The following is a 14,852-nucleotide window of genomic DNA, read 5'->3' on the forward strand; positions in this document are numbered from 1 at the left end:
TAAGCAGGGCACAGTTGGACACTGCCTGTAATCTCAATACTTTTAGAAGTGAAGTCCTCAGCCTCTTAGGAGTTCAAAGTCAACCTAGGAGATCTAGGGATTTGTCAAAAACAGAGCAAGTATGATGCTACTCACCTTTGATCCAGCACTCTCTAGGCAGAGGCAGTTAGATCTCTGTGAGTTTTAGGCTGGTGAAGGCAGCTTTATTCTCAGCTGGGCTACGCTACGAAGAACAGATGGTAAGGGCCATCGTGCAAAGTCTGTTTCCCTGGCTGCAGTCAGTTGCCCTTTGTCTGGTGGAGATCAAGTTGGTTGTGACCTCCGACCTCTGACTATTATCTCTGGACTGGCTATACAGGGTTTGACTAAGGCGGTTTAGGGAGCATTGTAAAGGTTTTGCCAGTCAGGCCCGTGGTTCCTGCAATCCCACATGAGTGAAGGGCACATGGGTATTAAGAACAGCCTAGTCACAAAGGCACATTAGGCCTCGAGGTTTAGGGCAATGGCTGGCAACTTCTCCAGGCTACTCTGGGAAACTGGACTGTTGAAAATGTTATAATGTAGCCAGGTGCAACATGAAGGATTCCAGGCTTCACACACACACACACACACACACACACACACACACACACACACACACACACACACAGAAACCAGGTTTCTCTGTGTTGCTCTGGTTGTCCTGGCTCTCACTCTGTAGACCAGGCTGGCCTCGAACTCACAGAGCTCCACCTGTCTCTGCCTCCTGAGTGCTGGGACAAAAGTTGTGCACCATCACCACCTGGCTTGTATCTTGTTTTTAATTACCCATCAGACCTCTGCCCGGCCAAGTGAAGCATTGGCGCTTTTCAGCAAAAGCAGTCTCTAACTCCCTGTTACCTGCCCTCTCACCTGTATCCCACCTGGGGCAAACCGTGTGTGTGTGTGTGTGTGTGTGTGTGTGTGTGTGTGTGTGTCTAACTCCCTGTTACCTGCCCTCTCACCTGTATCCCACCTGGGGCAAACCGTGTGTGTGTGTGTGTGTGTGTGTGTGTGTGTGTGTGTGTCTAACTCCCTGTTACCTGCCCTCTCACCTGTATCCCACCGTGTGTGTGTGTGTGTGTGTGTGTGTGTGTGTGTCTCTCTAACTCCCTGTTACCTGCCCTCTCACCTGTATCCCACCTGGGGCACACCGTGTGTGTGTGTGTGTGTGTGTGTGTGTGTGTGTGTCTCTAACTCCCTGTTACCTGCCCTCTCACCTGTATCCCACCTGGGGCAAACCGTGTGTGTGTGTGTGTGTGTGTGTGTGTGTGTGTGTCTCTCTCTAACTCCCTGTTACCTGCCCTCTCACCTGTATCCCACCTGGGGCAAACCGTGTGTGTGTGTGTGTGTGTGTGTGTGTGTGTGTGTGTGTGTGTGTGTGTCTAACTCCCTGTTACCTGCCCTCTCACCTGTATCCCACCGTGTGTGTGTGTGTGTGTGTGTGTGTGTGTGTGTCTCTAACTCCCTGTTACCTGCCCTCTCACCTGTATCCCACCTGGGGCAAACCGTGTGTGTGTGTGTGTGTGTGTGTGTGTGTGTGTGTGTCTAACTCCCTGTTACCTGCCCTCTCACCTGTATCCCACCTGGGGCAAACCGTGTGTGTGTGTGTGTGTGTGTGTGTGTGTGTCTCTCTCTAACTCCCTGTTACCTGCCCTCTCACCTGTATCCCACCGTGTGTGTGTGTGTGTGTGTGTGTGTGTGTGTCTCTCTAACTCCCTGTTACCTGCCCTCTCACCTGTATCCCACCTGGGGCAAACCGTGTGTGTGTGTGTGTGTGTGTGTGTGTGTCTCTCTCTAACTCCCTGTTACCTGCCCTCTCACCTGTATCCCACCTGGGGCAAACCGTGTGTGTGTGTGTGTGTGTGTGTGTGTGTGTGTGTGTCTCTCTAACTCCCTGTTACCTGCCCTCTCACCTGTATCCCACCTGGGGCAAACCGTGTGTGTGTGTGTGTGTGTGTGTGTGTGTGTGTGTGTGTGTCTCTAACTCCCTGTTACCTGCCCTCTCACCTGTATCCCACCTGGGGCAAACCGTGTGTGTGTGTGTGTGTGTGTGTGTGTGTGTGTGTGTGTGTCTCTAACTCCCTGTTACCTGCCCTCTCACCTGTATCCCACCTGGGGCAAACCGTGTGTGTGTGTGTGTGTGTGTGTGTGTGTGTGTGTGTGTGTGTGTCTCTAACTCCCTGTTACCTGCCCTCTCACCTGTATCCCACCTGGGGCAAACCGTGTGTGTGTGTGTGTGTGTGTGTGTGTGTGTGTGTATCTCTAAATCCCTGTTACCTGCCCTCTCACCTGTATCCCACCTGGGGCAAACCGTGTGTGTGTGTGTGTGTGTGTGTGTATCTCTAAATCCCTGTTACCTGCCCTCTCACCTGTATCCCACCTGGGGCAAACCGTGTGTGTGTGTGTGTGTGTGTGTGTGTGTGTGTGTGTGTGTCTCTAACTCCCTGTTACCTGCCCTCTCACCTGTATCCCACCTGGGGCAAACCGTGTGTGTGTGTGTGTGTGTGTGTGTGTGTGTGTGTGTGTGTGTGTCTCTAACTCCCTGTTACCTGCCCTCTCACCTGTATCCCACCTGGGGCAAACCGTGTGTGTGTGTGTGTGTGTGTGTGTGTGTGTCTCTAACTCCCTGTTACCTGCCCTCTCACCTGTATCCCACCTGGGGCAAACCGTGTGTGTGTGTGTGTGTGTGTGTGTGTGTGTGTGTGTGTCTCTAACTCCCTGTTACCTGCCCTCTCACCTGTATCCCACCTGGGGCAAACCGTGTGTGTGTGTGTGTGTGTGTGTGTGTGTGTGTGTGTGTGTCTCTAACTCCCTGTTACCTGCCCTCTCACCTGTATCCCACCTGGGGCAAACCGTGTGTGTGTGTGTGTGTGTGTGTGTGTGTGTGTGTGTGTGTGTGTGTTAATAACTGTTTACAAGCAAGGAGGTCAGACCTGGAAGCACACATTAGCACACCAGGTATGCACTGGGTAAGCGCCTACAAGAAGAGTTGGGAAAGTGGCTTAGGGAGGGCTGCCTTCCTTTCTCTGTACCAGCCCAGGCCCAGAGCTCCCTTTGAGATCCACACCTACCAGAATTACTCTCCGCACTCCTATGCTCCCAGACTCAGAGAAGCAGAGGTCAGCCTGTAGCCACGGGTTGGCCATTCCTAGTAATTGAGCATCTACAGTGGATGCCTGCACATCCACTCACTGCCCTCAATTCAGAGTAGAACACACAAAACTGTTCTGTTCCCCAAACTAGCAACCTAGCAGGATACAAGGGAAGCAGCAGAGCCAGATTTGAGGGCATGTGACCTGTGTTAAGTTATAATACTCCTCGCTTACGGGGCACTTAATTTATGCCCTGTTGTCCCCGTCTTGAACCTTTTAACTGCCTTTGAACCAAGGCCATCGTGTTTTTATTGTAATAGTGAGGCTAGCAAATTATGTAGCCAGTCCAGAATACAGATTAAACGCAATGCAGTGTGATAAATGCCATTACTCCAGGCATGCTGAGGCATGTCTACAAGCCCAGCACTTTCAGGATAGACGCAGGAGGATCAGGAGTTCAAAACCAGTCTAGCTTACACGAGACCCTATCTCATAACGTTGAAATAAATCATGTCAGAATTGAGGGCATGCAGGCAGTCTCCTCATAGCAAGTGCATCCCAGGTGAGCCTGGGAGACACGGAGGAGGGAGGGAGGACCATGTTCCAAGGGAGGGAGGAGTAGATGCAAACAGCTCTCATCTTAGATGAGCTTTCTTGGGTGAGAAAGCTGGGAGAGCTTCCTGCCTGAAACAGCTGGCTGTGGTGGAGAATGAGGACCACCACCACCATCCAGAAGAATTCAAAGGGTTGGGGATTTAGCTCAGTGGTAGAGCGCTTGCCTAGCAAGCGCAAGGCCCTGGGTTCGGTCCCCAGCTCTGGAAAAAAAAAGAAAAAAGAAAAGAAAGAGCCAGCCAAGGCTGTGTGACACCCTCCCTCAAAAAACTGAAAGGGGTGGGGGGGGGGGAGTGTCGATGACTTAGTAAATAGGAAAACAAACGTTTGGGGGTGCTGGAGAGTGGCACAGAAGTTAACAGCACTTACTCTTCTTGCAGAGGACTCGGGTTCCATGCCTAGCACTCTCTTCTGGCCTCTGGAGGTACCAGTCATGGACACGCAGGCAAACATTCACACATTAGTCTTCATGTTTTACTTTTATTTTCATGTGTATAGGTGATTTTTCCTGTGTGTATGTCTGCACGCCACATGCATACACTGCAGGCTAGAAGAATGTCAGGCCTCCTGGGTTCAGACCACTGGGAGCTACCATGTGAGGCACAGGATTCGAACTCAAGTTCTCTCAAAGCGCAGCCAAGTGCTCTTAACCATCAAATCATCTCTCCAGCCCTGAAAATAAGAACATCTTAAAAACAAAACCTCTCAGGACTAGAACACTTGCCTAGCATGAGCAAGACCTTGGGCTCGACCCCCAGAACCTCCAAAATAAAATCCTTTCACGGTCCAACTTTTCCTCCCTGGGGAGTGTCCTGTTTGGTGAGTTCCTGTTCTCTGCTCCACAGCATGTTGTAAACCATGATGCCGCCCCCTCTCCTGATTTATCTAACCACCAGTGAGACGGCCTTATCTAACTAGCCCATCTGGAGGAGGAGCCTGGGCCTCTGCCACACCAGACCATTTCTTTCCCCAGCATCTCTCTCAACCCAGTGCTATTAGTTTGTTTATTCTGTCTGTCCTACCAGCCTTTACTTTCAGGAGGACAGGGAGCCCGGTGATCTGGGCATAAACTGACAGTCCACGAGGCCAGCACGCACGTTTTTGTTGTCGCTGTTTTAATCTGCTTTGTCTTGTTTGCTTTTAGAGACAGGGTTTCTCTGTGGCAGCACACAACCCTGGCTGTCCTAGGACTTCTTCTGTGAACTAGGCTGCCCTTGAACTCACAGAGAACTGCCTACCTCTGCCTTATGAGTGCTGGGACTAAAGGTGTGTGCCACTACGCCTGGCTAAATTTGCAAGTTTTTGTTGGGATTGTGTGGCACTTTTTTCCAAGATTCAATCATTGGCAATTTTTCTGTTTTGTTTATTTTATTTTGAGCTTTTTATTATCTTTTTTTTTTTTGGTTTGTTGTTATTGTTTTTTTGTTTTTTGTTGTTTTTGTTGTTGTTGTTTTTGAGACAGTTTCTCTGTGGAGTCATGGTTATCCTGGAACTTGCTTTGTAGACCAGGCTGGCCCCCAACTCGCCTGCCTCTGCCTCCAGAGACCTGGGATTGCACCATCGCCCAGCAGTTTTGCTGTTTTGAGACAGTCTTAGTGTATAGCTCTGGTGGGTCTCAAACTCACAGGCATCTATCTGCCTGCCTCTACCTCACAACTGCTAAGATCAAAGGCGTGCACCGCCACACCTGGTCTATTTTTCCGGTTCTTTTTTTTTTTTTAAGATTTATTTATTTATTATGATTAAGAATACAAGAAGAGGGCACCAGATCTTATTATAGATGGTTGTGAGCCACCATGTGGTTGCTGGGATTTGAACTCAGGACCTTTGGAAGAGCACACAGTGAGCCATCTCTCCAGCCCTATTTTTCCGGTTCTTTTAAGACAGTAGCCAGTCTAGCATTGAATTCACTTGTCCTTGAACTTTTTCCCCTTGCTTCCTTCTCCTAAGACCTGGGATGCACCATCATACCTAGCAGTTGACAGTATTTTCCAGAGATTCTTACATAAAGTAGCCACCCTTTGGGGGAGCATTTGGATAAAGTCTGGCACAGTAGTTGTCAGCCTTTGGTTCTATTAGGCCCCCACAAACCCAGTTACATCATACTTGGCTGTCTCTTCTTGAATCAGATTTCCCTGGCTCTTGAGGGCCTTTGGATCTAAGATCCCTAATTTCTACTCACCATTCACCCCTATTACAAACAATGTTTCGATAAACAAACTGCACTGTAATTCAGTGGTAGAATGCTTGTCTAGCTAGCTCTATTTGCCATCAAGCACTGCAGAAAATTTAATTTTAAAATAAGTTGAAAGGTTAAATACTAGCACGGTGGTGGTGGCACCTGCCTTTAATCCCAGCACTCATGGGACAGAAGCAGGCAGATCTCTGAGTTTATGGCCAGCCTGGTCTACAGAGTTCCAGTACAGCTTAGAAACCCTGTCACAAAAAAACAAAAAGAAAGGTTAAATGCTTTGAATGAAACATTCCACCTAAATTCTACAAAGGCTTTTACCTCATACACAGGCCTGTAGGACAAATCCTGTACTGGCTGGATTTTTTTTTTTTTCTTTCTGGGAGCCCCACTCCCACCTCAGGGACTACTTCCTTCCTTAGAAGAATTAATCTAAATTAACAACTTTTGGTTACCAATTTTAAAACATGCTAATCCAAATGATACACTATATAAGGTTCCGATTTTGATCACCTTATTTTATGCTGATTAAATAGCTAAATCTGTGAATGAGTGCAGAGAAGGGTGGGTTGATGGGTGGCTGGATCTGTCGAATTTGGGAAGACCGGCACTTAATTACCCCTTAAAGAAAGTAAATCGAGCCTCACCCTAGACCCATCTTACAGCTAGTACCAGCACCCCGATTGGGTCAAGATGGTAGAACGTGCGATAGGCGCAGGCGCGCTCGAAACCTCCGCCAGTTTCGCGGCCGCCGGGACAACTACCATCCACACTGCGCAAGCGCGCAGGCGGACCAAGCTTTCCCTCCCCCTCTCACCCCTCCCTGAATCAACAGAACGCCCTTTCCAGGCCAAACCCAGTGCGCACGCGTCGATCCTTGACTCCGCCCCCCCGACCAATAGGAAGCCTCAGTGTACGGACGCCGGGGAGCTTGACGCCATGGGTGGGGCCGAGACGTGAGGGCAGCGCGCTGGCGTCACAGGGGCGGCTATATAAGTGAATACAGGCGCCGCCCCTCCGCCCCAGTCACTGAGCCGCCGCCGAGGACTCAGCTGCCTCCCCCTCGAGCCCCCTCGCTTCCCGACGCTCCGTCCCCCCCGCCCGCCTTCTCCCGCAGCCGCCTTCCGCAGGCCGTTTCCACCGAGGAAAAGGAATCGTATCGTATGTCCGCTATCCAGAACCTCCACTCTTTCGGTAAGCCTGGGGAAGGTCGCGGGCCCGAGTGGGGGTGGCGGGGGCGGAGCTAGGGGAGCCGCTGAGCGCTGCGAGCCTTTGTTAGCTTGGGCTGGAGGAGCGGTGGTGCCCGTGGGACCGAGACCTGTGCCCAGGGTCGACCTCCAAGAGTGCCCGGAAGAAACGGGTGGGAGGTGAGCCCTTGGGCGGGCCCGGCGTCTCGGGTGGCGCATTTACTAATGGCTCCTGTCTCTGGGAGAGCCACACCCGCCCCCTCCCGCCACCCCTGCGTCACGTCCTCTACGTCACCGTCGTTGTCACGGAGCAGGGTGGGAAGGCCCCGCCTTGAGAGTTCGGCTTCCGGTCGGTTGCATCAGCCGGGTGGGGCGCTGCCTGCCCACTAGGTCTCCGGCACGTGATCAGCTGTGGAGGGAGGGCGGGCCTAGAGCAGAAAGCCCGTGCTCTGTCTAGCTCTAGTACTGGCCTGTTCCCGGAGGGACAACAAAGAGCACCTCCGGATTTTAGTGACGATATCTGCACAGACAAAAAAAAAAATCAGGAAAGGGGAATCAACAAATGGCCCACAACGACCCGTAACAAAAATTATTTCTTCGTAGACCCCTTTGCTGATGCAAGTAAGGGTGATGACCTGCTTCCTGCTGGCACTGAGGATTATATCCATATAAGAATTCAACAGAGAAACGGCAGGAAGACCCTTACAACTGTCCAAGGGATCGCTGATGATTACGATAAAAAGAAACTAGTGAAGGCGTTTAAGAAGGTGGGTCTGCTGTGGAGAGAGCACATTTTGTCTACAAGGGGAGAGGGTGCAAACTAGAAGGTATTACGTGCCGATGCAGGGCCTCATACATGCTGCATTCTTTTGGGCTTGCAGAAATTTGCCTGCAATGGTACTGTAATTGAGCATCCAGAATATGGAGAAGTAATTCAGCTACAGGGTGACCAGCGCAAGAACATATGCCAGTTCCTGATAGAGGTGAGTTCAGTCCTACCTCAACACTGTTGGCCTCTTTTTTTTAAGTTACAGGATCCTACATTTCTCTAATCTTAAAGTTGAGCTCTTTTTAGATACATGTGGACCTCCAATACATGGTGGGGGACAGTGTCAGAAGGGAAGTGTTAGTAGTGACTGCTAGATTGATCCATCATTGTGCCTCCTGGGATTGACTAGAGTGCTCTTCTTTATTGGGACTGCTCTTGGCAGGGTGTAGTGGGAAGACCTGTGTGTAACTGGTGTCATTTCAGGCTTCAACTAACCTGTCTATCTCCCTTGTCCTCTTTGCAGATTGGACTGGCTAAGGACGATCAGCTGAAGGTTCATGGGTTTTAAGTGCTTGTGGCTCTCTGAAGCTTAAGTGAGGATTTCCTTGCAATGAGTAGAATTTCCCTTCTGTCCCTTGTCACAAGTTTAAAAACCTCACAGCTTGTATAATGTAATCATTTGGGGTCCGCTTTTAACTTGGACTAGTGTAACTCCTTCATGCAATAAACTGAAAAGAGCCATGCTGTGTAGTCTTGAAGTCCCTCATTTTAAACAGGTTAAGCAGTAAGCCCTGACAGTCCACCCTGGAACAAAGCAATAAATAACAGGATTTCAGCCAAGCCAAGAACCCCCAAATCACTGGAGGCTATGTCTGACCAGAAGTTCCTTGGGACTCCCTTGACACAGTCCCCAGCCCTAGAAGAGTGTCACCATTTGAACAGCCCAGGTGACTGAGAGTATGGGTAACTGCCCCAGCTATATCATTAGAGTTGAGTCTCTCTGGCTGTAAAAAGAACCCCTGGTGTCTGACCAGGTAGGCAGAATCCAGAAAGGGCTACCTTTCCAGAGAAGTCATGGACATTAGCTCACCACCAGGGCAGTCTTTTTTAGGCAGATCTCTCCTAGCCAAGGGATGTTGAAACATGAAGGGTAAGGCCAGCCTGGTATCAGTTAAACTTACGACAAGGGAACAAATACCAAGCTGGTGCTGTTGGTCTTATGGCTAGCTATAAAGGCTTCAACACAATACAAGCCACTGCCCAGTGCCATGTGAAGGAACAAACTGGTCTTTTGGTTTTCTTTTCCCTTCCAGTTTTAATGTTATGTAATGTATTTAAATCCTTATTTAAATAAAGCTTGTTTTCAGAAATACTTGATGTCCAGATTGTACTTTATACTAAGTCAAGCTTATTTACTGAGGAATCTTAAAGATGGGCTCAGCTGGGAAGCATCTAACCAAAGCTGTGCCAGTTCATTTACACAGGCGGTGCACAAATACAAAACAGTCCTACATAACATTTCAAGGCTTGGTGGGATGGCTCACTAGCTAGACACCTGTTGCTAAGCCTGATGACCTGAGCTCAATCCCCAGGACCTAGAAGGAGAGAGATGGGGTGACTCCCGCAAGTGGCCCTTTGATCTCCACTCTTCTACTGCCAGCATGCATGGCCACACACATGCAAACAATTTTCAAAAAGGTAAATTATTTTGAAGAAAAAGTAATTGAACAAAATTAAGGGCTGGAGAGGTGGCTCAGTGGTTAAAGAGCACTGACTGCTTTTCCAGAGGTCCTGAGTTCAATTCCCAACAACTATATGGTGTCTCACAACCATCTGTAGTGGGACCTGATGCCCTCTTCTGGTGTGTCTGAAGACAATAGTGTACTCATAAAAAAAAAAAACTTTAAAAAAATTTAAGGTTTATAAGTAGTGGGCATCCTGGGTCAGCATTAGGGACGTATAAAACTAATCTGTATATTCACAAGATGTCAAGTCCTTGGTGTGTCTACTTCAGTGGGAGCCATGTGAGGGAATGATAGATAAGTCATGGATCTCAGGAGGAGGACCCCACTCCCACAAACTCTTCTGCCCACGTGGTCCCATGCTCCACATACAGATTATTACTTTGTGAGGAACTATGGCGGTTGTCCTGACTCCTGGAGCACTTACAGACCAGGCTGGCTTCAAACTCTGATCCACCTGCCTCTAGAGTGCTGAGACTAAAGCTGTACTACCACATGGCTGAAACAACTCAAGTTGTTCAGTTCCTCTGGTGCTAATTACAGATGGTTATTAGTGGGAACTGAACCCATGCTGACAAAATCTCAGGCTGTGTTGATAAGGCAAAGCACTGTCCTGGCACATGAGAAAACTATTACTGCTAGTCCATTTCTTCTATACTTAAAATGAAAATCAGGTCTGGTGGCACACCTGTGGTCTCAGTTCCTCGGATGGCTCTGAGGTCTCAGGAGCCTGCCTGGGCTACAAAGTAACTGCAAACTCTAAAAGATCAAAAAAGGACCTAGAATATCTAGTAATAATAGGGCACTTACCTAGAATTCCTAAGGCCCTAGGTTTCAATACACAGCAAGAATAGAAGAAAACAAGGCAAAAAGCCACCTTAAATTGTACAGGTCCACAAAAATAACAAACTAATTCAAACTGAGGTTCATGAACAGATGGAAGGCTGTTCCAGGAACTCAATTGGCCACTTGTCTCAGCAGTGCCCTCTTGTGGCATTAGTATGAAACAATTTATAACGCAAGCCTTTGTCACTTGAATTGTTTTTAATGGGCTTCTGTGTTGCTAGCCTTAAATTCCTGAGCTCCAAGGCTGCTTCTAAATTGAGACTATGGGTATACAAGAGGGCTCCTGTTGATCATTTTTACCTTTAGGAGATACATACAACCCCAGATCTTAGCTCATGCTACAAGGTTTTAGTTATGCCTCCTGCATACTCTTCTTTTTTTTTTTTTTCTCGTCTTTTTTTTTTTTTTTGGAGCTGGGGACCGAACCCAGGGCCTTGCGCTTACTAGGCAAGTGCTCTTCCACTGAGCCAAATCCCCAACCCTCCTGCATACTCTTTTTTTTTTCTCCTCCTGCATACTCTTAATGGCTCTTTTAAGCATTTATAGTCGTTTTTTAGAGATCTGGTCGCAAATTGGGATTCTTGCCCTGCCGCCAAACAGTTTAGTTCCATGTGTATTCTCTAGACAATGCCCGGTCCCATGGGCTTTGGAGGGTAGAGGAACTTGAAGGTTCATCACCAACATAGCAACCCAAAACCCCAGAAAATAGCTATAAGTAAATTTGATTTGAGACTGGATCTTACTAGGTAGCCGTGGCTATCCTAGAACTTGCTCTGTGGACTAGGGCTGAACTGAGAGATACAATCAAGAGAATCAGCAGTTCAAGGTCAGCCTGGGGTACACAAAACTCCATCTTAAAATAGCAATAGGGGCCGGAGAGATAGTTCACTGACTACTCTTGCAGAAGACATGGGTTCAGTTCCCACTAATGACCATCTGTAATTAGCACCAGAAGAACTGAAGCCAACTTCGTGATTCAAGGGCACTGTATACACATGGCGCACAAACATATATGCAGGCAAAACAGCCACATATAAGTGAACAGATAAAAGAACGTGTGTGGGGGATATAGCTCTGTGTGTGGTAGGGTGCTTACCCAGCATGCACAGGGCCGTCAGTTCTAGACCCTGAGCTTAATTTTCTTTTTTTTTAAATTTGTTTATTTATTCATTTATTATATGTAAGTACACTGTTACTGTCTTCAGACACACCAGAAGAGGGCATCAGATCTCATTACAGATGGTCATGAGCCACCATGTGGTTGCTGGGATTTGAACTCAGGACCTCCGGAAGAGCAGTCAGTGCTCTTAAACGCTGAGCCATCTCTCCAGCCCCAGAGCTTAATTTTCAATACCACCCCCCAGCCCCCATCAAAAGCAAGTGTGTATTGGGTGAAAGGACCTCACAATGTGGCCCAAATTCCACAACCCTGCCTTGACTTCCCTTTCTCCATGGACATTGTTGCCAAGCCATTCGCCCAGCCATGCCAGGCCAGATCGAAGCAGTTTACATTGTCTTTAATCATTGTTTTATGGTTAATTGGTGCCCATCCTGGACAATCGGTTAAAAACAGGAAGACGTTGAAAAATTAAAAGTTAAGTTTCGGTACACATGTGACAGTTACTCTGTGTGTCAAGCCATTGATTGTGTGAGGTGAGAGGAAGCAAGCAGCAGAAAAGGCTACACGCCGGGCGAGCTGATGACGTAGGACAGCTCTCAGTTCACTTGGAGACAGCATTTTAGAACCTCACTCAGAGAGCCTGACCTGGCCCCACTGGATCAATGTTTATCTTATTGACGTTTATTTAATAAGGCATTTGACACCTGTTTAGACCATACGATTAGCAGACCACCTGCTGTGATCGGCAAGCTGGGGTTTTCTTGTGTGTTTTTAAGGCACTAGTTGAGTACAGTGATGTACATCTGTAATCGCAGCACTGAGGAGGCCAAGGCCATAGAGGAGTTTGGTGCCATTTGGAGCAATATAGTAGGACCCTGTCTCTCTAGTTTGTCTTTAAAAAAAAAAAAAAACTTTTTTAAAGATTTACTTATTTATTTTATTTATTTTTTATTTTTATTTATTTACTTATCCTGTCACTCTCAGACAAGATATTCTTTTTAATGTTGATTTATTATGTATACAATGTTCTGTCTGCTTGTATGTCTGCACACCACAAGAGGACACCAGGCCTCATTATAGATGGTTATGAGACACCATGTAGTTGCTGGGAATTGAACTCAGGACCTCTGGAAGAGCAGTCAGTGTTCATAACCACTGAGCCATCTTTCCAGCCAGTCTTTAAAGTTTTTCAAGAAAGGGTTTCTCTGTGTAGGCCTGGCTCTCCTAGTTTCTTGTTTTGTTTTGTTTGTTTTTTTAAGATTTTACTTATTTTATATATGTGAATGCACTGTAGCTGTCTTCAGACACACCAGAAGAGGGCATCGGATCCCATGACAGATGATTGTGAGCCACCACGTGGTTGCTGAGAATTAAACTCAGGAGCTCTGGAAGAGCAGCCAGTGCTCTTAACCGCTGAGCCATCTCTCCAGCCCAAGGCCTGGCTGTGCTGGAACTCATTCTATAGACTAGGCTGGTCTTGAACTCAAAGATCTGTCTGTCTCTGCTTCTCAAGTGCTGAGATTCAAGGCGAGCGCCACCACCACCCTGCCTTAAGTGGGGTTTTTAGTTCCTTAGATCTGCCGTGAAATTAGAACAAAAAGAATGAATGCACATCGAATAACTGTCTACATGAGACCAGAATCACCAAGGGGGCCCAGCCAATCATCGCACTCTCATTGATCTCCGCTGAGGCTCTAGGGCTGAGCATAGCGGTTCACCCATGTAATCACATCACTAGAAGGCTGAGGTGGGATCATCAAGTGTGCAGGGCCAACCTGGGTCACACAGTGAGGCTCTGTCTCAAAAAATTTATAATCCTGGGGCTGAGGATGTAGTTCAGTTGGTTGAGTGCTTAGCATGTGTGAAGTCTTGGGCAGTCCATCCCCAGCATCATATCAAGTGACTGTGGGCACACGTATCTGTACTCCCAGCACTCGGGTGGAGAAAGGAAAACCAGAAAGTTCCAGACCACCCTTGACATCACAGCAAGCTCAAAGCCGTGTGAGTGAGACAAAGTCTCACTCTCCGTAGACTGGGGAGTGACTCAGTAAAATGCTTGCCACACAAGTGTGAAGTCCTGAGTTCAAATCCCCGGGACTCACATAAAAGCTGGCCATAGCACATGTAACCCCAGGCCTGGGGGATGGCCAGCCAATCTAGCAGAATCTGAACTCTTGGTTCATCGAGAAACCCTGTCTCAAAAAGTGAGGTGGGAAAAAAAAGAACCAAAAAAAAAAAAAAAAAAAAAAAGTGAGGTGGAGATCTGGAGATCAACTGAGATAAACACTCAGTGCCAAACTCTGGTCTACACACACACACACACACACACACACTCTTACACACACACACACAGTCTTCAGAGCCAAGTATGATTGAAGCATTCAGGGAGAGTAGGGAGGTCGAGAGTTGGAGGCCAGCCTAGCATAGTGGTGCACAGCCTACACTAGGGAGGCAGAGGCAGGCAGATCTCAAGGCCGGTCTGTCTACACTGTTCCAGGACAGCTAGGGCTACACAGAAAGAAAAGACTCAGTTAAAAAAAAAAAACTGAACCCAGTGTATGGCACCTAAAACTTGATATATAGATTAGCCAGAAATTAACTCACCAAGATCCACCTGCCTCTGCAGGAGTGTCCATCCAGATCAGAAGCTTGAACCACCACAGTTCTCTCTCTCTCTCTCTCTCTCTCTCTCTCTCTCTCTCTCTCTCTCTCTCTCTCTCTCTCTCTCTCCAGAATCTCATGTAGTCCAGGCTGACCTTGAACTTCCTATGTAATGGAAAATGGCCTTGCATTTAGTATCACTTAGAGCACTGCCTTCACCTCCTCGGTGTTGGCATTAACAAGTGTGTGCTCACTACCACTCCAGACCAATTGCTCTGGAATAAAACCCCTGGGCTCAAGTTTCCCCTGTGTAGCTGTGGGCTGCATTTAATTTGGGACTAATGGGGTAGAATTTGGGATTTGGTTTCACCCACATTATAAGCCAACCTGTTAGCCTACCATTCTTTCGCCAATGCTGACAGAAGATATAAGACTCCTGGGCCCAGGTTTGAGGAGAAAGCTCTGTTGGTAGAATGCTTTCTTTTTTTTTTTTTTCTTTTGTTTTTTTTCGGAGCTGGGGACCGAACCCAGGGTCTTGCGCTTGCTAGGCAAGCGCTCTACCACTGAGCCAAATCCCCAACCCGGTAGAATGCTTTCTTTCTTTCTTTTTTTTTTTTTTTTTTTTAAAGATTTATTTATTTATTATATATAAGTACACTGTAGCTGTCTTC

The 14,852-nt window shown here is 47.8% G+C and overlaps 1 protein-coding gene and 1 long non-coding RNA gene across 2 annotated transcripts; one reads left to right on the forward strand and one right to left on the reverse strand.

Moving 5' to 3' along the window:
- Positions 1-4,191: 4,191 nt before the first annotated feature.
- On the reverse strand, positions 4,192-6,678 carry LOC134480873 (uncharacterized). Its single transcript, XR_015632114.1, has 2 exons — positions 6,564-6,678; positions 4,192-4,397 (listed from the first exon to the last, which is right to left on the reverse strand). It is a non-coding gene; the product is annotated as an uncharacterized LOC134480873 (long non-coding RNA).
- Positions 6,679-6,932: 254 nt separating this feature from the next.
- Positions 6,933-9,025, forward strand: Eif1 (eukaryotic translation initiation factor 1). Its single transcript, NM_001105837.1, has 4 exons — positions 6,933-7,110; positions 7,707-7,870; positions 7,985-8,086; positions 8,396-9,025. Exons 1-4 carry the CDS (start codon positions 7,080-7,082, stop codon positions 8,438-8,440), a joined length of 342 nt encoding a protein of 113 aa, NP_001099307.1. The 5' UTR covers positions 6,933-7,079; the 3' UTR covers positions 8,441-9,025.
- The last annotated feature ends 5,827 nt before the right edge of the window (positions 9,026-14,852 follow it).

The sequence above is a fragment of the Rattus norvegicus genome, chromosome 10 (assembly GCF_021556685.1).
Source record: "Rattus norvegicus strain SHRSP/BbbUtx chromosome 10, alternate assembly SHRSP_T2T, whole genome shotgun sequence".
Classification (NCBI taxonomy): Eukaryota; Metazoa; Chordata; class Mammalia; order Rodentia; family Muridae; genus Rattus; species Rattus norvegicus.